This window comes from Pseudonaja textilis, chromosome Z (genome assembly GCF_049901715.1).
Source record: "Pseudonaja textilis isolate UNSWEBS1 chromosome Z, rPseTex1.2, whole genome shotgun sequence".
Taxonomy (NCBI): Eukaryota; Metazoa; Chordata; class Lepidosauria; order Squamata; family Elapidae; genus Pseudonaja; species Pseudonaja textilis.
In genome coordinates this window covers 128,887,800-128,915,167 of record NC_142008.1, presented here as the reverse complement: position 1 = coordinate 128,915,167, position 27,368 = coordinate 128,887,800, and the positions used below count along the sequence as shown (strand labels likewise).

At 38.5% G+C, this 27,368-nt stretch overlaps 2 protein-coding genes across 2 annotated transcripts in view; one reads left to right on the top strand and one right to left on the bottom strand.

The window, feature by feature from the left end:
- Positions 1–22,334, top strand: part of ITGAL (integrin subunit alpha L) — a 72,927-nt gene extending 50,593 nt beyond the window's left edge. Inside the window, exons 19-30 of the mRNA XM_026711994.2 lie at positions 360–433; positions 1,480–1,621; positions 3,685–3,789; positions 5,047–5,126; positions 6,408–6,494; positions 7,472–7,547; positions 8,340–8,453; positions 9,476–9,544; positions 11,461–11,565; positions 12,384–12,479; positions 13,471–13,578; positions 21,034–22,334. Of these exons, the coding sequence (XP_026567779.1) occupies positions 360–433; positions 1,480–1,621; positions 3,685–3,789; positions 5,047–5,126; positions 6,408–6,494; positions 7,472–7,547; positions 8,340–8,453; positions 9,476–9,544; positions 11,461–11,565; positions 12,384–12,479; positions 13,471–13,578; positions 21,034–21,213 (1,236 nt within the window). The 3' untranslated portion in view covers positions 21,214–22,334. The remainder of the gene's footprint in view (positions 1–359; positions 434–1,479; positions 1,622–3,684; positions 3,790–5,046; positions 5,127–6,407; positions 6,495–7,471; positions 7,548–8,339; positions 8,454–9,475; positions 9,545–11,460; positions 11,566–12,383; positions 12,480–13,470; positions 13,579–21,033) is intronic.
- Positions 22,335–22,905: 571 nt separating this feature from the next.
- LOC113443639 (uncharacterized) overlaps positions 22,906–27,368 on the bottom strand; it is a 28,754-nt gene continuing 24,291 nt past the window's right edge. Inside the window, exons 8-9 of the mRNA XM_087917312.1 lie at positions 26,834–26,938; positions 22,906–25,734 (exon numbers count right to left, since the gene is read on the bottom strand). Coding sequence (XP_087773438.1) covers positions 23,753–25,734; positions 26,834–26,938 — 2,087 coding nt within the window. The 3' untranslated portion in view covers positions 22,906–23,752. The remainder of the gene's footprint in view (positions 25,735–26,833; positions 26,939–27,368) is intronic.

The window sequence follows — 27,368 nt, the reverse complement described above, 5'->3', positions numbered from 1 at the left end:
CCAACTGGCTGGCCCCACCCCTCCCCTCCCCTCCCCTCCCAGGAGTCAGGTGCAGGTAAGCGCAGGGTTCACCCGGAGGCCCTGGGAGGGTAAAAAACAGGTCTTCCAGAAGTCTGGAAATGGGCCTGTTTCCAGCTTTTGGGGGGCCTCCGAATCCCGGGGGAGGGCAAAAATGGCCCGAGGGAAGCCTCTGGACCCTGGGGAAGGCGAAAAATGGCCCTCCCAGAAGTTCCAGTAGACCATGCCCACCATGCCCACGCCCACCCAGCAAACTGGGCAGCAAACCAGTTCCTCAGATTTTTTAATCCCGCCCCTGACTAGACATGTGTAAATATTTCCTATCTTATAAAATACAACAGATTCCTTTTGACAAGAACTGTGGAACAGATGAAGTGTGTGTAGCTGACCTGAAAATTATTTTCCATTCTTCAGGGTGAGTATAAATTCCTTGATACTGTCAGGAACTTTTCTTCAAAAAATATGAGAAAAATCAGAAGCTGTCCAAGAATGGCAGGGCTTCAGTTTCGTCAATACTAATCCACATTCATGTAGTCTGGTTTTAAATACCAGTAGTCCTCACTTAACCACCAGTTGCTTTCTGGCTGTTCAAAGTTACAATGGATCCCATTATGGTGCATCCTTTGCAGTCATGTGATCACATTTCAGCACTTGGCAGGCAAGTTCATATTTACGACTGGTTGCAGCATTGCATGGTCCCATAAATTGCAATTTGCGAGTTTTTTTTTCTAGTTTCTGGTACGAAAAACACCCCTTTGGGAGAAAGGATCTGCTTATTGATCAAATGATTTGCTTAATGACCATAGAGACTCACTTCATAAAATAGGTCATTAAAATAAAGTCAAGTCACATGGTGATGCACTTAATGATCACCAAAATTTACAACAAAAATTCTGGGCTCAATTGTGATTGTTAAATGGGGATTGTATGTAATTGTTTTAATAATCCTTATATTTAGCTTTGTAAGGTATTGCAATTTAATATGAAGCTGGGTGAAGCCACAGATAGCAAATGTGGCTACAGCGAAGAATCCTTGAGATTTTAGGCTGCTGGAGTTGAATAAATGATCTTTCAGAAACTCCTAGCTTCTCTTCTACCCCAGTTTCTTCAGTTCTAACGGCTACAGGGAGAAAATGCATTGGGTAAGCATTCTTGTGGCTCCCTAGCAAGATTGCCGGGCCTCAGGGATGCATCAAAAGAAGGATGGTGTCAAGATCATGTGAAGTCCTAGTACTGCTTTACATTGTACCGGCAAAACCATATTTGGAATATATTTTTAAGAAGAGATTGGACAGCCATTTGTTCAGAACAGTGTAGGTCTCCTGCTCAAGTACAGGGTTGGACTAGAAGATCTCTAAGGCCTCTTCCAACTCTGTTATTCTGTATTTGATTCTGTTTTCTGTATATTTATCAAAACTGGGAATGGAATAGCACTAATCCATTTCTTCTCCTGTTCAATAGGTCCAAGGAACTGATTGTATCTCCTCAACATCCACTTGAAATGAATCTGGAACTGGTAAATCAGCGGGAAGATGCCTATTTTACAATGCTCTACGTGCCCCTGTTGCCAGGCCTTTCTTTCCGCAAACATTCGGTGCTGAAAGTACGTATGCCACCTTTTCGAAGGCGGGACTTTGCAGTAGGTGTCCCCACCCCACCAGGTGCTGTAATTCTCTCTGCTGGAATAGCCTATATTTCCTCATCTCCCCTTGACCTGTCTGAAGAACGGTAGCTAAAGGAGTTTGAGCTTTTTGAAAACGGAGTGTTTCTAATGGCCCAAAAGTCTAGGCTATATGGTGAGTGTAAACTCTCTATGGCAGGGATCCCCAACCTGTGGGCCATGGGCTGTTGGCCACCGGGCCGCTTGAGTGGCTGGCCAGTACACACGTGTCCCCGCATCCCACTCACGCTAGTGTCACAGCATTGCGTTGGTGCTATCATCGCCACGAGCACACACTCCCCCCACTCGCACTAGCATCGCGTCATCGCGTGGGTACTATTGTTGGTGCGAGCGCACCCCCCTCTTATGATTGCATTGCAGTGTCGTGTGGGCACTAGCATCTCTCTAACATGGTACGGGTAGGTGCTCATGGCCCTGTTTGCATTGTGCGTGCAATCGTGGCCTTGTTCACACATGTACACGTAAAGATGGCTTCTGTCCCAGACCGTCAATCCAGAAAGGTTGGGGACCCTTGCTCTATGGCATGGGTCTCACCCCAACTTGCATTAGCCCACTCCACTCACTCTGGCTGAAGGTGCAGCAGCCAGTGAATTCTAACTGGAGGGGTTAGAATTTTCTGCCCTGGTTCCCTCCCTCTGAAATACCCCTTGAGATGGGATCCACCCCCCCCATCCTGATTTTGGTCTTCTGAAAGGGCCTGATAACCTGGCTATGCCAGTTGGCTTTGGGGCCTGAGAGAGACATCCTTGTATGGGGATGGTTAGTAGATTATAAGATCCCACCTGCATCTCATTTACATATTGGTTTTTTCAATTCAGCTTGTTGAGAATTTTAATGTTTTAACTTTTAAGGCTCAACATTTTTAATGTTTTAAACCTTTTATTTCTTTCATATTGTTGTTTTATTATTTACTTGTAACCTGCCTCTGTTATTTTTATAAATAACTCAAGGCGGCGACCATATCCAACATACCTTCTTCCTCCTTTTTTCCTCACAACCACCATCCTGTGAGGTGAGTTGAGCTGAGAAAGAGTGAGAGAGTTTTATGGCATTGTAAACCACCTAGAATCGCTTGATAGGGAGATGGACAGCATATAAATATAATAAATAAATGTAGTCCAGAGCTGCAGGAAGGAGGGACTTTTTCCCAGAGGCCAAAGAGACAGCAAAGCTGGGAGTGCCTAGTAGGCAAGAAGAGAGTGAAAGCAGACCCTCCCTAGCAATTCACAGAGTGTATTTATAGTTGTACAGATTCGGTCTCAAGATTTCTTTTGTAGGCAAACAACAATAAAGAACTATTTAGAAGTGTAGGTAGTCCTTGACTTATAACAATTTGTTTAGTGACTGAAGTTACAACAATACTTTAAAAAAAAATGACATGACTGTTTTTCACACTTACGACCGATACAGCATCCCCGTGGTCACATGATCAAAACTCAGCTGCTTGGCAACTGAGTCGTGTTTATGACGGTTGCAATCTCTCGGGATCCTGTAATCATCTTTTCTGATCTTCTCACAATCGAAGTTATTGGGGAAGGCAGATTCACTTAACAACTGTGTTGCTAACTTAACTGAGTTGATTCACTTAACAGCTGTGTCAAGAAAAATGTGTAACATGGGACAAAACTCTTTTAACCACTGTCTTGCTTAGCAACAGAAATGTTGGGGGCTCAGTCATGGTCATAAGTCAAGGATTACCCGTAACTCCGCATGTCATTTTTGGTTCATGAATCTTGCCAGACTAAAGCAACTATCTGTATAAGATACACTCTGTGAACTGCTAGGGAGGCTCCGCCTTCACCCTCTTCCTGACTACCAGACATTCCCAGTTCTGCTACGGTATCTCTTTGCCCTCTGGAAAAGAGCCCTTCCTTCCCGTGACCCTTGATCACCACATCCCATCACAGAATAACCGGTCTTGAGTTAGAAAGGAAAAAGTCACAGCAATTAAACTGAATCTCACCACCGCTTCTCTTCTTCCTCAGTTCAATGCTGTGGTCATCCTGCAATGTGATGCAATGCTTCGTCGTCAGGACTTTCAAGGCCTCGCTTGCAATGTCAGTCACCCCATCTACAGGAATAGCACAAAAGTATGTATACGGTCACCCTAGTGAGGTGGTAGGGGGATGGTAGTGGTGGACTTTCACCATTTTATATGCAGGATGATGGCCGTATTGTAAGAAATGCTTACCAGTACTTAAACCATGGTTTAATCAACTAACCTCATTTCCTGGGTTTGCAGGACACACTGGATTAACAGATTAACAGAGCTGGAAGGGACCTTGGAGGTCATCTAGTCCAAAAACTCAGCACATTTGCTGAGTTTGCAGACTTTATGGATAGTTGCTTGCAAACCTTGCCAGTCCTGTGCTATGTCCGGGGAAAAGACTACACTCTAAAGTCATTATAGTTGAAGGAACAAGGCAAGGTCATTCCCACATATCATTATATTGGGTTAGTCCATACATGGACCAAGGATCCTAAGGCGCTCCTAAGGATGAGTTACAATTTGCAAGTTGGTTCAGTTGCAATTCATCACAGCAATATGAAGCAATTGACCATCTTGCATTATTATTCTTTTTTTGTCTAATAGCATCCTATAAACTAGAGATTATGACTTTTTCCTAATTTTTGGAAGCAGAAGCTGCTTAAAGATGAGGCCTGTAGCAAAACTGGTATCCTGAAATAAATTATGTGCTAGTTCGCACTTTACAGGAAGCCACTGTTTGCTTATTGGCTACAGTTTTCTGAACCATCTACAATGCCTGCCTCATATATTGTGCTAAATTAAAAACAGGAGTTTTCAAACCAAAGCAGTTATGTTCGCCAAACCTTATATCAAGCAACAACAGCCCGATCACATTTACATTTGGCAACTGTTGGGTGAGTCCCGCCAATGTCTCTAATTTAGGCATCTTGATTGTGAATATAGAGGATCGGGTAGAAAGAACAGAAAATGTTATTTTTTTAAAATATACACACACACATACATACACATTGTGCAATGTCTCAGCAGTTAAAGATGCTGAGCTTGTCAGCTAGAGAGCTGATGGCTCAGGTTTGAGACCCTAACCCTGCACAACAGAGTGAGCTCCCGTTCTTGCCCCAGCTCCTGCCTACCAAGCAGTGTGAAAGCATGCAAATGCAAGTAGATAAATAGGTACCATTTTGGTGGGAAGGTAATAGTGTTCCATGTACCTTTGGTGTATAGCCATGATGGCCATATGACCATGGAAATTGTCTTCAGACAATCCTGGCTCCCTCAGCGAAAAACATAGAATGAAAAATACAGTAAAATGCTTGGCAGACGTTGTGAACTGTCTCAGTGCTGGCCTGCTCTCTCTTAGGCTTTGATTCAGCTTCAGTTTGGTGTGCTCAGCAATGTTGCCTGGAAAGAAACCTTGGAGATGACGGCTTATGTCACCAGGTAAACTTCAATTACTTATTTTACTGAACCATTCTGTTTTTATCTCTTGCAGCCTTACTATGTTAGGTGCCAACCTAGAAAGTAAAATGAGCTGTCTTAATTTTAAATCCTCCAGTTAGGATGAGAAGGGAGAGGAAAGATGAAAAATTAACAAAATTGGGGGGATCCGAAAATGTAAAGGTCTTAAAAGAAAAAGAGGAAAGGGGATTGAAGAAAAGATTCAATTGCAGCTGCAGAGAAAACCAGAATAGAAGCCATCAATGTACAGATTCTAGTTATTATAATAGTAGTAGTACAGGTATATAGTACAGTACATTACTATAATGTACTACAGTCCTCAACTTATACCATAATGGAGTCCTGAATTACTGTTATAAGTCGTGGTGGTCGTGCAAGGCACTCACACGACAGGATCCAATTTTACAACTTTTTTTGTGGCTGCTGTTAATTGAACATGTTGGTCATTAAGGGAACACCTCAGTCGTTATGTGAATCTATTTTATGCATGCTTTTTTCCACGGGAACCCACCAAAAAGGCTGGAAACCAGCCAAAATGTCATAAATCATGGTCATGTGATTGCAGAATGCTGCAACTGCCTGTGCAGCCCTCAGAACTCGGGATCTTTAAGTACCTTTTTTGGGGGAAATCCGTTATAACTTCAAATGGTCATTAAGCAAGAACCAACTATCTGTATCAGATGTTGGAGAAAAATTGTCTGCATGTTGGCTACAACAAAACGTTGCTTTCATTCTAGCCATTGTCTATCCCCTGCTGGATGAAGGCTTCTTTTGCATTCCAACCCATATGGTCCTGAGCTTTCTTTCGCCAATTGGGCCCATGATTCTTGCTGACATAATCTTGTTTTAGATCTCTTTCATGGGTTTCTGATCAAGTGGGATCCATTATATGAGTGCCTTGGTCCACCTGCCATCAGTTCTTCTTGCTAAGTGACCGGCCCATTTCCATTGCAGTTCTTTTACTCTCTTGACAATATTGTATACTTTTGTTTTCAAATCCATGTGCGTGTCTCTCTATCTTGTCTTATAATGCCGAACGTGTATCTTTCCATGGCTCTTTGTGCCACTCGTAGCTTTTGTATTGACTGTGAAGTTAGTGTCCATGTTTCACTGGCATATGTTAGAGCAGGAAGCACACAACTGATCGAAAACTTTTCAGGCATGGGGGAGCTTGTTCTTGTTTTGTTGCTTATGGATGCAGAAGTCTGGATCACCTCTGGAACGAGTAGTTCTAAGGTTATATTGTGTGTTGCTCTCTTATAGTGAGAATGAGGAGAATGAAACTCTTCAAAACAACAGAGCTGTTCATAGCATCCCTGTGAAGTACCCCATCAACATCATTGTCAAGGGGTAAGACTCTTGGTTGCCTTTCCCCCCATTTTCCTCCTGCAAATGAAAGCAGACCTGTACACCGCTGTAGTGCATTCCATAATTAAGCAGAAATAATCTAACATCCAGAACAATTGAGTCAGAGGGGATATACAGCAGGTTCTGACCAGTTCTGGAAAACCGGTAGCAGAAATTTTGAGTAGTGCAGAGAATTGGTAAATGCCACCTTTGACTAGCCCCACCTCCATCTATTCTCTGCCTCCTGAGTCCCAGCTGATCGGCTGGGTCTCCTTTTGTTGCCCTGCACAGGAGAACGGAGCTGAAAAGCAGGTTAGTGGGGTGGGGTGGGAATGGGGATTTTGCAGTATCCTTCCCCTGCCACACCCACCAAGCCAAGCCACACCCACCACGCCACTCCCACAGAATAAGTAGTAAAAAAATTTGAATCCCGCCACTGAATCTGGTGACTGTGGGTCAGTCACACTCGGATCTTGTAACTTGACAAATACTGGTGTCTGAAATTCCTGCAAAAACTTCCACACTTATTTCTCAGAAGATATGACATTTCCTGGGCTTCCAACAGCTGCTTATTGTGGCTTCATCACAAATGCAGAATATACTCTAGGGTTACTTTGCTTGGTTCCAAGATTGGACTTCTAAATGAGGTTTTATTGTGCAATTTGCTGTGGGGGGTCATAGATTATTTGGCAGAGTCCACACCTTGTCAGCTTTGAGCTGCAACCCTGCCACTTAAAAAGACTGAATGGTTGCATAATGTCTTTTACCGGTTTATGGCCTTCTGTGTGCAAGTACTGCAGAATTATTTTTCCCCTTTCAGTTAGTATAATGGACAGTTAACTTCTCTTGGAGACAGTAAATTCAAGGGGGTTCTAGTAATAATAAGATCTCTTGTTGTGACATAAATTTGGAGTGGGTTTGCCTTTCTCATCTTCTTCCTTTCTTGCTTGCTCATCCATTCCTGCTTTTGTCTCGTTCAGGTTGGGAACGTCTATCCAATACGTTGACTTCAGTTCTAAACTGCAAGAAAACAAGACCGTGACACACTCCTACCAAGTGAGTTAGCACTTGCAAGATTTCTCCCAAAATAAGAACTGTGTAATGTTTTTCATGTTCCAGTGGACTTGGGAGAAAGTGGCCCAAAGGCTCATTTTTATGTATTTTCATTTATTAAAGAAATTTACATGGCTGTCCAAGTCACACAAAGGTGACTCTGGGTGGCTTACTGCATTAAACATTACCAACGTTATAATGATTGGTTGCACAGTCAGCCAGATGTTTGGACTTGGTTTGGATTTTTGTCCATCTATTAAATCTTTCCCAAATACTTGGGTTAGGCAGATGTTGTAGTTGGATGGTGTTAAAAGGTCTTGTCACAGGATGTAAGCTGTTCCAAGCAAAGTTGCCTTTCACAATTGACCAATGGTTATGTTTTAAATGACAATGGTGTTCAAGGGATGCCCCAGATGTTTTGGGATTGCATCCAAGGCATCTCTTACTATTGGTACTATCTTTGCTTTCTTTTGCCACAGTTATTCTACTTTTATTTGCAGGTCTTTGTATGTGATGATTTTCTCTTGTTCTTTGTCTTCTCTTCTGCTGTCTCCAGGTATTGTAATGTCCACTATCCAGACTTTTTTGTCTTTATTAATGACAATTGCTAAGTGTGGTGTGGCAGATGCTCGTCTGTTTGAATTCTAAAGTTCCAGAGCACTTTGGCTTCTTCATTTGCGATTACTTTGTATTTGGTGATCCCATCAGTTTTTGCTTGCAGGCAAACAGTATTTCTTGCAGATTTTCCAATGTATCATTGTTGTTACTTTGCCCTTCACCTTCCTTCACTTCCAGGTAACTAACTGGGCCCTGGGGCCGTTCCCACCACCGACAATATTGGTATATGTCAAAGTGCCAATTAAAGTTCCTGCTGGACTGATATGGAAGATTGATAAAGTCCTAACTGCGGTAAGTCAGCTTACTTAATGGAAACCTACTTGAACTGTTATTCTGTGCTCAGATCTAAGCCCCCGAGGCTCTGTTTTATTTAAACAATCCAGTTGGTTCCATCAAAATGATCTATTGGATATATGATCAAAACTTGCAATTTGGCAGGTGCAGCAGTATGATCCAAACCTATGGTGCACTTATAAAAGAGGTGAGGCTTGGACTGTGATGTGATACCCACATCTTACAGATTTTCACAGACATATACACACTTTACAATTACCAGACACATTTAAATTTTTAAAAGAATACTGTGAATCTTCCCCGAGATATCCTTATCTTTAAATGATTTTGCCTAAGGCAAAGAGCGTTAATGTCATTTTTTAAAAATACAAGTGTGTTAGGAATTGCAGGAGGAAAAAATAATGTCCAAGTTTACAAAGGCAGGGTGGATAGCACAGCATATTTGACATAATCAATTCAGGCATACCTTTTCATATTAAAAAGTTTACAATTTACTTTGTCTGCTCGTACCACAGACAAGTAGCCAATATTTTGAACCTCCTTTTCAGATCACTGCAATGGTTTCTGTATAACCTCCAGTCTCATACTATGTTCCGACCTAATTATGTCCTTAATTAATGTCTTTAATGTTTACTCGATAATCATGACAGATAATCTGAGGCTATCATTTCCTGTTTACTCAAGAATGAAAAATATTCTTAGGGTGGATTAATGTAGAATAGTGTTTCTGGCTGGCGAATTTTGGGAGTAAAAGCCCACCCACCTTCAAGTTGGAGAAACATTGATGGGGGGGGGATCTTAGTTTCACTTTGTAGTTTACAAACTTTTTAAAAATCTTTCAGTAATTTTCTGAAGGCCTGCTGTCTAGGAAATCTAAAATAAGTTAAAGATTTTGATGCAGCAGCCTCTGGAGCGTCTTGCTGCTTTAAGTCACAGCAATAACACTGCCCATTTCAGCCATCTATTTGATGTTATACGTTTTGCATGACAATAACCTGGAATAGTTGGGTTTTTTTCAGGATCCTAATGTGAATTGCCAGCCTGATGATCATAACAAGACCACAAGGAATTATCCCATGTTAATTAAGGTAGCTTCTGTCTCTAAATATGATGTAATATTATTAAGTAATTAAAAATATGCTGCTGTACAGGGGCAAGATGGACTGGATAGTTCATGTTATATAAAAAACAGCTGGGAGATGAAAGAGAAAAGGAAGCACAGATAAACCAAAGAAAAACAGGTACTGGTAGTCTTCGACTTACAACAGTTTGTTAATTGACCAAAGTTACAACGCCACTGAAAAAAGTGACTTATGACCGTTTTTCACAGTTATGACCTTTGCAGCATTCCCCATGATCACATGATCAAAATTCATATGGAAACCAGATGCACTTAACAACTGGGTTAATAACTTATCAACTATGGCAAGTAAGGTCATAAAATGGGGGGAAACTCACTTAACAACAGAAACTTTGGGTCAATTGTGGTCGTAAGTCGAGGGCTACCTGTACTTATTTCACTGAAACAGTCTTGAGTCCAGTATATTAGGAATAGGAGAGGGTAGAATGGGCTTTACTGATTGCCAACTCAATTTCTTTTAACAATAATAACCCAAAGACAGAATTTGTCCCTCCAAATTATGCTGAGATGGAGGACAGTCAGGAGTGGATTATATGTGTCCACATGAAAAATACTGCAAGCATAATTTTAGGATTAAAACCTTTCCTGGACCAAGTTTATATTCAGAGACATCTGGGAAATCTAAGAATAATTTTCACACAACTCTCAGCTATTATTTCATATCTAGATGACGTAAGATTCTCAGGAAAGAACTGATAACTCTTGTGTGCTGATACTTACCCATTGTTTTAGGTAACTTTGGAAACTAAGGTAGTAGGTTAAAGGTTTGATGGAAGAGGTAGGCTCCAGGCAGAACTTTGAAGAAAGAAAGGAAATTCACTTCATAGGAATTAGGAATCTTCATAGGAATCTGGAAGTTAGACACTGGGTTAGAGACAGTAAGGTGAGTATTTTGGGGTTAGGGGAGATATTTGGATAACAGAGGTTGGTAGAGACAAATAAACAAAGTTGTTAGGGAAGGAAGGAAGGAAGGAAGGAAGGAAGGAAGGAAGGAAGGAAGGAAGGAAGGAAGGAAGGAAGGAAGGCTAAGAATGAGCAACTTCATTTTGAATTGTGCTTAATGATCAGCTATTCAAGAATTAATGTGTATCTAATTTTGAACTAATTTCTTCTTCTGTTCCTAGCAAAGACTCATTCATTCAAGAAATCCATTTGATAGAAAAAGCTGAATGTTTACAACACTCTCAAAAGTAGTAAACTATTCTAAAGGACACAGAAGATACTATTCTAGTCCCTCCGAGATAAAGAACATGAAGCGCTGAATTAGGAAGATTCCCTATGAATATAGAGACCTACTTCAGAGAATTTAACTAAATCACCTCAGCTTCTTCCATCCAAATGGATTTCTTGAATGAACTGGGCATTTTATGCTAGGAACACATGAATAGAGTGAAATGTACTGAAATCTTTCTGGAATTGTATCATCCATCAGTTATCTTCTTATTTTTATTTGTGTAGATCATTTGGGGCATAGCCAGTTTCTTAAATATTTTATATAAATGGTGTGATTCATCATGGAATTGCTTGATCATTAAAACAACTAGCTCCCCAAGAAATTATTCCCATCTTAATGGAAGAAGGAACACCAGAAAGTACTCTACTGTCTGATTTATCTTTTGAAGAAATAGTAAGAAACAATTTCTTCTTACCAGCCTGGGACAGGGCTATGATCCAGAAAAGGCCTTCCACCATGTCTTCTTTTGCAATATGATTATTTTCAAAGGCAATATATCGGGAGGCCTGCTATGTGTGGGAATGTTAATTTGATCAAAATAAACTGCCATTTTAAGAAATCTAACAATTCCTAAAAAAGATGATGGGTGCAGCTGAAACATTTCTTTAAATGCACTGTTTACTTTCTAGCACTGGGAAGTTGATGAATATCTTATCTACAAATGTGATCTTGGACAGATAAATTCCTCTACGATCAATGTTATTGGGATGATGTCTACACAAAGCAAATCAGAGGTAAAAACAGTTCCATAATTAATAATGGTTTCTAACCCCATTTCTTATACCTGAAACTTGGAGAATGGGAAATTGTATGTTTCCCTCATCTAATAGATGTCTGAATATTTCAGTAGGCAAGGACATTCATGAAGTGTGTGGATTGCAAAGGAAAGAAAATACAGACCTACAAAAAACTGAGATGAAGTATTAGGAAAGAGTCTGTGATGGGAGTAAATATCTAATTTAGCTATCCTTATGTCATGACATTATCCAGGTTTTAAAATAACCTGTTATTTCGTTATGATTTGTTTGGTTTTGTTTAGCATACTATAGGAACACAACTGCCAGCACAACTGAGTGATAAATTGCTGGACATCAAATGGTTATATAGATTCAAGTTTTCTAACTACCTCTGAGAATCACAGATGTGTTCATGGATTTTGAACATGTTACAATTGTTCATTCATACAGTACCTGTAATCTGCCTCACATAATCCTGTTTCCTCCTTTCCATCTACATTGCATTTGATGAAGTAACTGTAGTTACTTCATAACAAAATCGTATATTTTATGATTAGCAGATTTTACTTATGAGGTGTTACCAGCCTCCAATTTTGGGATACCATAAAGTAACATGGCTTTCCATCTAATTAAAAACCTCAAGCAAACACAAACGTTTTTGTGCGGGATATGTGAACTCCCAAAGACTTTGAATTTAGTTCTTGCACCCACATGTTTGAAAGCAAATGATTTGCTTTGATAAAAACTAGCATATTCGTTGTGTGATTTATGCTGCCTGATGCAATGTAAACTTCATTATCCTTTTATCTTGTCAGCACTCTCTTCAGACCCAGCTTTGCACAGCCTTGTGGGTTGAATTTGATACCAGAAGATACAAAAATATCTACAGTCATGAATTTGCTCAGGTTCAGGTGGGTTTGTGACTGGAATTATTTCTTTCCCCCCTTCTCTAAGAATTTTCTATATTCTTATGATATTGAAATCTTATGCTATCATTATCTTTTCTGATACAATATTCCTTCAGCCAATCCATGTATTTTAGACTGGAAGTTCTCAGAGCTATTCACAACAGGGGTCCCCAGCTACCAGGCCCACGGCCCACTAATGGGCCTTGAGCCTTTTAGAATTGGGCTGCAAAAGTGGCAGGCATAGGTGTCCACTGCGTTTGCAAATGGAGCTGCATGCATTGCTTGTCCGCTACACACATGGAACCTTCTCCCCTCCCGCTCCCTGCCAGTCTGCAAAGCCAAAACGGTTGGGGAACCCTGATTCGGAAGGTTCACATAAAGGTTGCAGAACACTTTTAAATTTATTTAATTTTATTCTTTATTATAATATGGTCAACTGACCAAACCAGCTTTGATGCAATCTACTAATTTCACCTCCTGTATTGAATAAACCATATCATCTCTTCAAATACAATCCGAAATCTAATTGGCATGTAGGTTTTGTTAGAACCAATAAAAAAACACAAACAATTGGATAAAACATTCAAGATCCTCCAAATCTCCTTCATTTTCAGACATTATTACAGAGTATGTTCAAGCACACCTCCAGAATTGGTGTTCTGGGGGATTTTTAACTACTTTTTTAAAGTTACTGAGTGAATTGAAAGGTCAAATATTAATAATAATAAATTGAGGAGAACAGAAGGGAAAATGTTATGAGATAATAAAGTTTGCATTATCAGAATCTTCAGCTAAACAGGAAGGATAGGAGACTTCATCTGTTAGCTATTGTTTTTAAAGCAACTGCTTAATAAAACTTCAATGGAGAAAAGATGGCCATATGCCAGTTTTAAATGTTTGTTTATTTATAGGATCTCGCTGGCTGTAAAGATACGATTGTGACTTTATGCCTCCCTTTCTTTCTTTTTTCTCCTTTCTTTTATATGCCCTACAGGTCACAGAAATAGAGGTGATAATTATGATGGATTATCTCCCAATTATAATAGGCAGCGCCATTGGAGGCTTGTGCTTGCTTATTCTCTGCATTATAGTACTTTACAAGGTGAGAATTACTTTATTTCAGAAATCCAGTGCAATTCTGAGGACCTGAAAGTGGGCTCTTTCTGCTCAATTGGATTTAAAAAATGATTTGATCAGTAATATTTCAAACTAGCATTGCCAACATTCAAAAATTATTCAACTCATCCATCATTACTTTATAATGTCCAAAGTATATTGTCAAGCTACAGTTTCAGCTAGGATTATTTGAGATGACAGAAATTAAGCCTAGGATCTTTTGCAAAGTGTGGACTGTACCACTGAACGGGGATAATTTCCCAGTTGCTTCCAATTATTGTTGATGTTGTCTCTGGCATGGAAAATTGTTTCACACATCCAAAAAAGAATGACTGGAATTCTTAAATTTTTAAGACTGTTCTGATTTAAATCTGATCTAGCTGCTCTACCACTTTACTTAAGTTTTTCAAACTTACTAAAGTTTGAAAAGAAATTTAATCAGAAGAACAGCATGCTTGTGGTCTGCTCTTTGGTATTTAGATTTTCCTGAAATATATCTCAGGAGAAGAGAGAAAAAACATTTGTATTTTTATAGCATTTCATCCATTTTTAAAATAATACTGTTACATTTCCACAATGATGACCGATAGCTCATTGCTTTCCCTGGGCTCTCCCAAAAGCATACTGGAGAATACACTAAGGTCTAAGCTAGTAATTTTTATATTAGGATGAGATCTTCCCTAGGGCAGAAACTTGGGAATTATAAAATGTGGCCTTATGCACTGCTCAGAACAGCTCTGAAAAATGTTCTTCAGCTGGGTGTATAGATCAATGACATGAATCAGATTTCAACCCATTTGATTTTAAAAGGATTGTTTAGCTAGTTTTATACTATTCAGTAAAACTAAGTTTCATACATAAAAAAATGAGTGTTTACATTTCCCACTAGAGACCATCGGCCTCTAGTAATTTTATTATTTAGGGCTAGATTACATATAGCCCTTGATGTATGAATACGACTGAAATGAAAAAATTCCATGGCTAAGCAAGATAGCTGTTAAGTTAGTTTTGCCCCATTTAACAACCTTTTTTGCCACAGCTGTTATATGAATCACCACAGTTGTTAAGTTAGCAACATGGTTGTTAAGTGAATCTGATTTCTCCATTGACTTTGCTTGTCAAAAAGTCCCAGAAGTTGGTCACAGGACCCTGGGATACTGCTACTGTCTTAAATACATGCCAGTTGCCAAGCACTTGAACTTTTTAATATATATTTTTTATTATTTACGTATATAACTATTGAACACAATGTGACCATCCTGGCGTTTTTTCCACCTTACACACTAAAATAAAAGACAAATAACATATGTACTATTTATACATGGCTAGTTTTGTACAGTTGTTTTTGACCAATATACTCATTTTGGTACATATATAGTGTCATATTCCGGGTCTACTAAGCCTAATTATTTCATGTTCCAACTCCCACCTCTCAATTCCAACCATTGGTAAAATCTGTTCCATATGTCGCAATATTCTGTCTCCCCTTTGTTTTTTAGTTCTAACATTAAGTCTATCCAATTTTGAGCAAACCAATATTTTCTTTATTATCTCCCTTTCTGACGATGTATTTTCACTTTTCCATTGCTGGGCATATACCATTCTCGCTGCTGTCAGAATGGTGTAATATTAGATATATTGACCCTTTATTATAGCCCTCTGTTGTAATTCCTAGTAAAATAGTTCTGGTTTGAATTCTAAATATCCAACCATTTTTTCTAACCACATCTGGATCTATCACCAAAATTCCCTTGCTTTTTTGCAAGTCCACCACATGTGGTAATATGTGCCTGGTAGTTGTTTGCATTTCCAACATTTCGGGGATGTATTGCTAAACATTTTAGTCAATCTTGCTGCGGGAAGATGCCAAACATTTTATACAAATTCTCTTTGTATGATGTGGCCAATGTTAATTTCCTGTTTCTTTCCCAAAGTTTTTGCCAACTATCCAGTTCAATGTTGTATCCAAAGTTTTTGGCCCATACCACCATTGTCTCCTTAACTTGTTCTTCCTCCATTTTATAGTCTAGTAGATATTTATAAGTTACTTTTATCAATTTATCATCCATCCCCACTAATAATTTGTCTAGTATCATCAATTCTCTATTGATACCCCATACTTTCACATCGTTCTCATAGCATGATTGTATTTGTAGGTATGACCACCACTCCAATTTCATCCCTTGTTCTTTTAATTCTAGTCTAGTTTTCAATTTACCTTTTTCGTTTAATATGTCCTTGTATGAGACAATTTCCCCCCCATATTTATAAGATTTGGATGTACCAGCGCTTCCAGAGTGGAAAGCCAGACTGGTATTTTCATATAGTTTTGTTGTTTGATTTTATTTCATTTTATTCCAATATAGCATGTCTTATGTAGTGCCTTTGGAAATACTAATCTGCCGTGTTTCTTCCATACCAAAGGAATGCATGCCACCCTAATTGAATATTGTGGTCCTCCACCGTTAGTAATTTCCTATTCCTTAGGGTTATCCACTCTTTTACTCATGTAAGTGTTGCAACTTGATAATACAAACCCTCCTTTTTCTTTTGATTCTTGCAATAGTTTCAATTTAATTCTCAGTTTCTTTTCTCGCCATATAAATTTTGACATTATTTTATTCAAATTCTCAAAATATTTTTCTAATTTTATAGGTATATTTTGAAATTAAAAAAAGGATCTTTGGCAGAATGTTTATTTTTATTGCAGCTATTCTGCCCATTAAGGAGAGTTGCAAATTCTTCCATCTCTCCAGATCCACCTTTATTTGATTTGTTAGTTTCATGTAATTATCCTCTTTGTTATACACCTTGCAGTTAAATAGATTCCTAGATACTTCACTTTCCTCACTATATGAATGTGTATTCCTTTTGACAATTCATCCTTCTGTTTGTCATATTCTTGGTTATCATTTTGGTTTCTTCCTTATTTATTTTTTGTCTGCCTACTTCTCCATATTCCTCCAATTCCTCCATGTCTTTGGCCTGATTGCAATGTTCTTCTAAAACAAAAACTAGGTCATCTGCAAAGGCTTGTAATTTGTATTCTTCTCTTTTAATTTTCAGTCCTTTAATTTGCTCATCTTTCCGAATGATCCTCATTAGTACTTCCAATGTTAGAATAAACAGTAACGGAGATAATGGACAGCCTTGCTTTGTACCTTTCTGTATTGCAAAATTTTGTGTCACCTTGCCATTCACTATTACTTTGGCCCCCTGTTTCAAGTATATTGCTGTAAACATATTTATAAATTTATCGCCAAAATCCATGTATCTTAATTGTTGTAACATAAATTTCCATTTCACATTATCAAACGGCTTTTGAGCATTTTGTATTTCATAATATTCCAGTATGTCTAATATTGTTCTCATGTTGTTTTTTATCTGTCTTTTGGGCAAGAAACCATTTTGGTCAATGTATATAAACTCATTCAGGAAACTTTTCAATTGTTCAGGTATTATTGATGTGAATATTTTATAATCAGTATTCAGTAGGGAAATGGGCCTATATTTTTTAATTAATGTTCTATCAGCCTCTTCTTTCAGGATCAATGTGATGTTAGCTTTCATCCATGATGCTGGTATCTTCGCTTACATTAGGACTGCATTGTATACCGCTAATAATGTTTGGCCTAGAGTATCTTGCAATTCTTTATATATTTCTGTCAGTAACCCATCGGTTTGGTAATTTTTTTGTTTTTTAATTGCCTCTATTATTTCTGGCATTTTTATGTGTTCATTTATCATAGCTTTATTTCTTCTGGGACTTTAGATAAATAATCTTTTCCTAAGCATTGTAGTGCCTTTTCTTCTGTATAGCATTCATTGTCGTTATATGGTTTCTTGTTAAAATCCTGAATTATGTACTTTTGCCCCTCGCTTTGATAACGTATATTTCCATTTTCATCTTGCAATTTATTTATCCATTTTTTCTCTTTCTGTTTCTTCAGTTTATAAGCTAACCACCTCCCTGGCTTGTTTGCGTTCTCAAAAAAGTCTTGGTTCATTTCCCTTATGTGTTGTGCCAGATCTTCTTTTTCGAGGATGTTCAATTTTTGTTTGGTTAAATCCATTTGCTGTTTTAGGTTTCCTTTTTGTGGTTCCTTTTGTAACTCTGCTTCGAGTGTTCTGTATTCTTCTTCTAAATCTTTCTGTCATTGCTTCTTCCTTTTGTTTTCCTTTTCCATATAGAATATGGCAACTCCCCTCATATATGCTTTCACTGTATCCAATAGATTTGGTAAGGATGTGTCTTCTTTCTTGCTTTCTTTAAAAAAGAATCCCACTTATTTTTCCACCATCTGTATAAATTTTTGTCCTTTTAGGATCAATCAGTTTAGAGTCAATCTTATACTCTTCTTTTGTCCTTTCCAACTAATTCTCATTGGGTTATGATCTGCCCAGAGGTTTGTATCTAGTTCTACTTCGTTTATTTCAGAGTTTAGTTCCATTGACATCCATACCATGTCAATTCTAGATCAGGATTGGTGTCTGTTAGAATAGTATGTATATTGATTCCTCCCCTGGTTCTTCTCTCTCCATGTATCCTGTATATTTAACTCTTCTACCATTTTGAAAAAGGTTCTAGGTAGTATTCTTCTAGTTCCTTTCCTTATTTTGTTACTTTTGTAATTATTTTTTTTACCTATTATTGCATTAAAATCTCATAAAATGCAAAGATTATCACATTCTATGTCACAAATAATGTTAAGTAATTTTTTGTAGAATTATTCTTGTACCCTATTTGGTGCATAATTTTTGACTAATAAAACCCATTTCCATTTAGTATTATTTCCACAATCAGAATCCTTCCCTCCTCAAACTTGCTTAGCCTTAATTGTTTCCTTGGTATATAATAGCACTACCCCTCTCTTCCTTTGTTGTTATAATGATACAAATAATTTCCCCGATTTGGGGTATTCCAGTAATTGTTTATGTTGTTCTTTTATATGAACTTCTTGTAGTACTATGATATCTAAATTCAATCTTTGTAGTTTGAGTTTTCTTCCTTTTCAAGGAGGAATTCAGTCCATTAAGATTAAGTGATAGGATCTTAAACTCTCTTGCATTTCTCCACCTATATCTACGTCTTATACTCCTTGTTGTTCTAAGCTCTCTCAGATCCTTGAATCTTTTCTCATTGCTCTCTGGTCTTTCTTCTTTCTCTTTTTCCCTCTCCTTTAGTGTAATTCCTTTTCTTCCATAGCAAGTATTCCTTGGTCCCTTTCTTTTATTACTTCCCTCTCTTCTGCTTACTCTTCGTTGCTGATGTGTTGATTATAAAATTCCTCCGCTTTGTCCAGTGTATCCACTCTATATCTCTTTTCTTGCCATGAGACTAGAATACCTTCAGGAGTCAGCCATCTAAAATTGATGTTATATTTGGTCAACAATGATGTTAAAAATTGATATGGCCTCTGCAACTCTCTGACTCTTCTTGGAATCTGTTTGAGAACTACCAGTTGCTACCCATTGTACTCTATTGGTTCATCTCTTGTCCTATGAAGCACTTTGTCTCAAATAGATTTCTTCACAAATCTAATGTGCATGCACCTCCTTTGGAAGATTATGCCTCCTCGCATAGTTTGTATGAATTCTGTACAACTCATCTATTTCTGTCAATATCTCTTCCTTCTCTGATCCTAGTGCCTTTGCTATTCTACCATGGTATCTGGTAAATCTTCTCCCTTCTTTCATGTTCTGGAATCGCAAGCAGTGTGCTGCTTTATCAGATTCCAAAATTACTGTGGTTTCTAATTCCTTATTTGTCTGGATTAATTTATCTTTTATTTCATCTACTCTTTTTTCTTCTTTGTCCATTCTCTCTTCTCTCTTCTGTAATTTCTGTTCATTTTTGGTAATCTGTTGTTGAAAACTTTCAAATTTTTGGTCCATCTTTTGCATTTTTTCTTTGAGTTTTCCTGTGTTGTTTCTTACCTCTCCTATCGCTTCCTTCATTTCATTGTGGTTCCTGGTCATAGCTTCCTGCATTGATTGTAGCATAGCCTGCAGATCTTTAAATTAATTTGACCTTTCTCTTTGTATCATATCTTCTATTGATCTCTGGTTGGACAGGCTGGAGGTAGGCAACAATGCCTGGCTGGTTGGTTTCCTCCCTTTCCCAATCTTAGTTAGATTCGTAGTGCTTTAACAATTTTTGCACAAGATTATTTTTCCCCCAACACTCCCACCCTTTTTTTTTACATGTATATAACCTTCCATTGCTCAATCACAATTGAGCTGTCAATATTAACCAAAATATGTCAATCTAATCTCACTTCAATCTTCTCTTTAAACCACTTCTTTTGTTGTCTATATTGTCCTAATACTTAGCGGGATAGGTTAAGAGTAATAATAATAATAAATATAATAGTACTAATAATACTAGTGAATTCAATCCTAGTAATAACAATAACAATAGTAATAATCACAATAATGGCACTAGCACAATAACAGTAATAGCATTACTAATAGAAATATTATTAACAATAATAACAATAATAATGATACTGATAGTAGCACCAATAGTTCCTGATAAGGAAATCACCTGAACTTTGATCACATGACTATGAGGATTCTGCAATGATAATTAAGTTGAAAAATGATCATAAGTCATTCACTCAGTGCTGTAATAACTTTGAATGGTCACTAAATGGCTTTCTGTAAAGGGCTAACTGTATTTCTGTTTGTAGAACTTTTTTTAAAAAAAAATTTGTTTGCAACATACAACGTAAATTCCATTTCTAACAATCTTTCTGTGAGATAGCTTATGTATAACTGTTTACCTCACAAATGTTGCACAGATTGTTGGCATGAACTGTCAAACTATTTAGATCTTTTAGATTTTTAATTAAAGTAGTATTAAAGCACTTCCAATAAACAAATAAGCAAGCAAACTACCCATAAATAAATAAGCAAATCTAGACCAAAAGGATTTGTCTGGTCCTTTAACATATGTATATAACTGGAAAGAAAATGTCATCTGATAAACTATGAACAATATTTAATGTTCATCATCCTATATTAAAAATTGAGGCTGTAAAAATGGAAGCTGTCTGGAAGGCAGGACATGCCTCTATTTATTTATTTGTTTCTTGCCTTTATTATTTTTACAAATAATTATAAGCAGTGAAGGTATTTATTTGTATCCAATTTTTATTATTGTTACGAATAATTCGAGGGTGGGTGAACACATTCAATGCACCTTCCTCCTTCTATCCTCCCCCCAATAACTCTGTGAGGTAACTTGGGCTAAGAAAAAGGGATTGGCCCAAAATCACCGAGCTGGCTTTCCTGGCTAAGGCAAGACTAGAATTCACAGTCTCCCACTTTCTTAGCCTGGTGTGTAGATCAAACTGGCTCTCCTTATTAATTCAAAACTGAGGCTGGGTCTCCCTACCTAAATACTGCTTCTAATGGCTTTTCTTACTTTGCATTACAGTGTGGATTCTTCAAACGGAATTATAAACAGAAGATAGAACTTCAAGGAGAACATGAGAATGCTGTACAAGCAGCTGACAATCTAGAAGATGGTGCAGAGAAAGAAGGTTCTAAGACCGAGAAAGAGAACCCAAGCAAACTCCTTACAGAACCATTGAATTCAGAAAATGAGACCCAATGATCGAATAATGTTTCTCTCCAGAGACTATAGCCGAGCTATTTGTTATTAAATGTTCAGTGTGTGCGGAGGAGGAGTATGGGGGGGGGGGAGGAGGTGGGAGCCGGGTGACTGTGATGCTGGTAATGAAGACTTCCCTTTTCCTTTCAGAAACTAAGTGATAATATGTGTTTACCGAGGCAGATGGCAGGTACACATGATGAGAGGACCAGAACAAGATGCAGGCAGGCAAATGTGTTTGTCTGTTTTCTCTACTAGTCCCTTGATCTGAGACAAATCTGCTGTTTTGTGTGCATACTGTCTTGAGATTATTTTCTAGAGAATATAGATTTGGGGATTTTGGCCTTTGTTTGTCTTATCAGTTGCACAGTAGAAATGGGTAAGACTTAAAAGGGGAATTGTCTGAATTCAGCCTACCCCACTTGGCAAGGGATGAAAGAAACTCTCTGGAATTCTGGACATTAAGTACCAACAGACAGAGAAGTAAATGTCAAGCTCCAAAACCAAGAAAGATGTGCTGAGTTACTCCAAAGCATTTCCTTTATTATTCCTCATCTATGGACAGAAATCTTGCCACACTAAAGCAAACTACTAGCATCGAAAAAGATAACACTCCAAGTTGCTACCTTCAGCCTCTTCCTCCCAATCGAACTATCTAAACTTTGCTGTCTCTCGGTCCTCTGGAATGCAGCCCCTCCCACCTCAAAATCCAGACTACATTCCACCACATTAATTCCCCTTGGAGATTACAAGGGCCAAATCCAACCACCAGTTATCACTTCAGCTTTCTTACCAGAGTCTAAAATCCTTATCTTAGCAATTCTCAAATGAATGGGAGGAGAGAAGACAGAATGGCTTGGACCCTGGTCAGGAGCTTCACCATCTTAGTAGGCACCATTATCGCCCTGCAGGATGTCTCTAAATACTCTTAATTTGATTTATATTTCTTCCCATGTTTAGTATGAAAGGAAATATAATAAGGGATGGGAACCTCCACCCCCAAACATAGAAACAAAAAACAAGAAGGGTAACAAATGACAATCCGTTGCTGGCTAAGCCCTTGGAAATAGTAAAGCATTCTGCCATCAGAAAATTTGGAGAACAGAATCTGTAAGGATCCAATTTTTTAAAAAAAGGCAGTGTGTGTCATCAAACTTATATGGCTTTCAAACTCTGGCATTGTTTGAACTTTCTATTGATCACTTTTGCATTTATTTTTAATCTGTGTTAAAATATTTTTGGGGAAATTTTTGAATTTCTACTTTCCTCACCGTATTACAGTAAGGGCTTTCTTAAATATATAATTTGGTAATGTATTTGCTATAATGTAACTTTTTCCAAAAATCTTTAACAGCAATGTGACAAAGTAAAATTACAATAGTTAATAATTTCATAGTCGGTGGCCAAAATAAATGTCGTAGATAATTTTTACCTTAATAAATGAAATCTATTTTCCAGAACCAAAAAAAGTTCACATATCCAGAATCTCCATATATCACAAATCACTAATGAATTTCCCTTAACTCTGAAAAGAGGTTAGCCGTGTTCCTTCTTTCGGGGGGGACGGGGGAATCAAGCTTAAGCATTCAGTGTATATACATATGCAAGTTATATGCAAGCGTCTTGAAACTGATTTAAAATAGTAATAATGAGTAATAATCCTGGCTCAATTTAAAAGAATGCAGGGTGCTTGAGTGGAATCAAAAAGAGCATTTATTAGTTCAGCAGAGGGAGACACAGAAAAGAGAGAAGGATTAGAACGTTACAAAAATAACTATAGTTGGGAGAGATTCAGAGCATGCAAGCAACAGCGGTTTCAAAAGCTGTTCTGGTTAAATATTGGAGTCTTACAGTGTTCCCACATTCTGCTGGGTTCCTAAGTAACGATTATGAAAATAAAACATCTGTATTATCTTTTTTTGTCCCCCCACTCCATCCCAACTTCCTAAGTCAATTATTTCAAAGTTTATAGACTGAATTGAAGGAAAATTTCTCCCAAATCAACTCCTGGAATCCAGCAAGAATTGCCACCGTAAGGAAAGGCACCCACTTATTTATAAAAAAGGCATCTTACCTTGGAAGTGTTGTGAAACTTTTTTTAAAACAAAACTTGGGCTGGATTGTGAAGTATAATACAGCATGTACATAGGCCGTGTAACGTTTAAAAATGGACTGACTAAAATCACCCTTTGGAATTATTTTGATCAGCAAACGGCACAAGGCTTGGAATGATACAGGCAGCCGGTTCATACAGCTTGACCATAAGGCAGCCACCACACAGCGCTCTGTAGCACAGGCATGCAGGGACTGGAGGGACATATTCAAGTGGAGAGTAGACACCACAGAATACCCTACAAATATAAATACAACTATATTTGTTGCAGAAGGATACGACCGCTTTGCATCAATGTATGGTTCTGCTGTTTGACCTCCATAAGTTCTGATGACTCGCTGGTTTGAGCTATTGTAAGAGTGTTGTAGGCATTCTACTCTCTTCAACTGTAACCCAGTCAATAATTTCAATTCCTTAAGCTCCTCAGCTTCAGCAGAGTGACTCAGTCTCTGACTTCTGTCTTGTTCTCTCCAAGCTGTCCTCCCCACCTCTTAGCCAACTGTGCTTCTTGCTATCATCTTCGCTGTCCTGCCATTCCTGTTCCTCAATCAATTTTCCCTGCCTTAAATTATCTAAAGTATTCTCCCATTCTTCCCTTATGCTTTCGCCTCTATCATCCTGCCAGTCGTGCTTTGTGATCTTGTCCTGACCTTTTCCCCTGATACCTGAACTACTATCACCTTGTACGTATTCTAATACACTTTCACCATCTTCTTCATCATGACACTCTAGCCTGATACTCAGATTGTCATCCTGGAAGCTCTCTTCCACCCTCCTGTAATCCTCCTCCTCCTCCTCTTCCTCCTCCTCCTGACATTCCAGCCTCATGCTTTCAATACAATCCCCTTGTGATCCCCGTTCCAGTTGTTCATCCTCATCGTCCTGCCACTCTGTCCTCATGGAGGATTCCACACCATCTTTCCAGGTCTGCCTCATGCTTTCTCTGCCATCATCCTGCAACTGTTGCTCCAGACCTTCATCATCATCCTGCCACTCCACCCTCATGGCCTCATCCCCGTCATCCTCCCATTCCTGCCTTGTGGCCTCATCCCCAACACCCTGCCATTCTGGCTCCATAATCCCCATTCCATTCCCCTGCCACAGGCTATGTGCTTCCCCTTCCACTCCCTGGTCCCCAACCTCTTCCATTCCAGCTGTTTCCCAACCTTCCATCAAAGTCAATGTCTCCCCTCTCCTCACATGGGCTCGCCGATGCTGAGAAAGTGCTGATTTCTGTCCAAACCCTCTTCCACAATAGGGGCATCGAAAGGGCTTCTCACCGGTATGAGTTGCTTGATGCTGAAGGAGAGCAGAACTACGCACAAAGCCTTTCCCACAGTCTCCACATGAGTAGGGCTTTTGCCCTGCATGAATACGCTGGTGTATATGGTAAGTGGAGCTGACACTGAAACTCTTCCCACACTGGCTACAGCAGTAGGGTCGTTCACCGGTGTGAGTTCGCTGGTGTTGCAAGAGTGCAGAGCTTACGCCAAAACCTTTCCCACACTCATCACATTTGAAGAGTTTCTGGCCTCGGTGTACCCGCTGATGCTGCTGGAGGTTGGAGCTCTGATTGAATCCTTTCCCACAGTCTGGACAGCGAAAGGGACGCTCGCTCATATGGATCCGCTGGTGTCGGATAAGATGGGAGCTCTCTGCAAAATGTTTCCCGCATTCAGGGCAGCCAAAAGGCCGCTCTCCGGTATGAGCGCGGAGGTGACGGACCAAATCAGCCCGGAGACGGAAAGTTTTGGTACACTCCCCACAGGAAAATGGGCGTTCCCCAGAATGGAAGCGTTTGTGTTGGGTAACCTTTGAGCTCTGAGAAAAGCATTTTCCACAGATGGAGCAGACGTAAGGCTTCTCCCCGGTGTGGATCCGCTTGTGCTGAATGAGATCAGAACTATGGCTGAAGCTCCGCCCACACTCTGGACAGGTGAAGGGTCGTTCGCCTGTATGTGTCCGCTGGTGGATGATGAGATTGGAACTCTGGGAGAAGCCCTTGCCGCAATGTGTGCACCGGTATGGCTTCTCACCTGTATGAGAACGCATATGCTGAACTAAGTGAGAGTCTTGTCGATAACTTTTGTCACAATGGGGGCATTTGTATGGTTTCTCACCTGTATGGACGCGACGGTGACGGATTAGGTGGGAGCTGTTACTAAAGCTCTTCCCACAGTCAGGACAAATTGTAGCTTTGAGCATTTTGTCGTTGTCAGAAAAATTATCTGTAGATTCCTGTTCCAGAGATATGATAGATTCACCGTTACAGACCTCATGCTCCGTGCTTTCCATCTGATGATATGCTATTCCTTTCACTGGGGAGTTTCTATGTTGCATTTGTTGGTCTTCTTTCTGTTTGTTCTGTGATTCTGCTTCTTCTTCTTTGTTTTCATGTGTCATTTCAATGCCTACAGAAGTTATATCACCAGTTTAATCTCATTCTATCCAAATAAATTTGAGCTGTTACTTTTGGAAAGCAGATTATATCTTAAAATAATTGGTGGCAAACTCAAAGGATTTTTGCAAAATCAAGTTCACTCCTGATTTACACTGCTTTAAACCCACACTAGGTAAGATAATGCGTAGAGGTTAGTTTAGATATTAGAAGTTTATTTAACTGACTTTCCCATTTAAGTTATGAAGATTGTATATAAATTTTCTTGGATCTTTGTAAAACATAGAAATTTTTAAAAATGTAAATAAATTGTCCATCCATATCTAGAAGAATCTCTATAATTTGAAATGAAGTAGAATTTAGCTCTGAAACATAGTGTGAAAATATAGGGAACAATTTCAGGATAGAATTTCATTTTCATTCTTATTAACAGCATTATTATGCTAACAATTAGCATATTTGTTAGTGAGACAAAACCAGCAAAATTTGTTTCCTGTACTTTGCAATGAAACAAAGAAGTTAAAGAGTTTCTTTAAATGGTATACTAAGTGTCTGGAATTTCTCCCATAAAGTGCATAGAGATTTAATATTTGAAGCCTCAAAGAAAGAGATAACTGTAAAGTAACTTTGGCTGTGAATCACAAGTTGGAGTGGGGGAAGCACGTATTTATTTATTAAAGTTCTATGATACTCTTGAGGTTTTCTAAGACAGCAGAGTAAAATCAAACTACATTCTAAAAGAACAGAAAACAAGCACAAACACACACACACATTCATTTAATGTAATAAAAGCAGCAGTCCCAATAAAATAGCTTTAAGCAGCAATATATTAAAAGCAAATATAATGATTTAAACTTAGAAGTACATTTACACTTAAAAGTGTAAAAAACTAACTCAAATCTTGTTATCAGAATCCAAGATCTATGCCAACATTCTTCTATGGTAAATCTGAGTTACAGGTTTATGCTCAATATAAATATATTTTTAGAAAGCTATTAAGAAATTGTGACTAGGCTAGGGACAGTTAATGCTGTAAAGCAAAAATGAAATTTGAAATAAGAATTACAAGTCACAGCACACTCTTACTAACATATGTTCAATTTATTCCTCACCTCTTAATGTTTCTCTTCCACTACAGTCCTGGAAGTCCAGAACATAGGCTTGTTTACCACTTTCCATGTGGGAAAACTGCAAGTTAGCTCCTAGGAATTCTGATTCTGGGGAGGAAAAACCAAATTTCTTTAATATGGTGAATGCAGATGTCTGTGAAATTCTGTCTCGAAAAAGAAAAATGTAAGTCTCCAGAGTCCCCAAAATGATTCTCTCCCTTCCTCCCACAGGCACATATTTGCTAAAGTTTCTTCAAGCTCTCAAATTCCCTTACAGAGTAGATATATTTCACAAATCCCAACCCTTCAAAACAAAACTTCTATTCATTACACAACTGCATTTCTCCTCCATCCGATAGGATAGATCGAATCTAGCATAATATATATTTGTTAGAAAAATGTATTTACCAAATCACTTATTTTTTTATTTCAAAGCCATCCCCCTAACACACGAAGGCTATTTCGACAATTGAAAAAAAATACAGCGAATGAGATGGAGCTTTCCTCCTTTAGCTTCTCCCAACCCAATTTGCTGTCA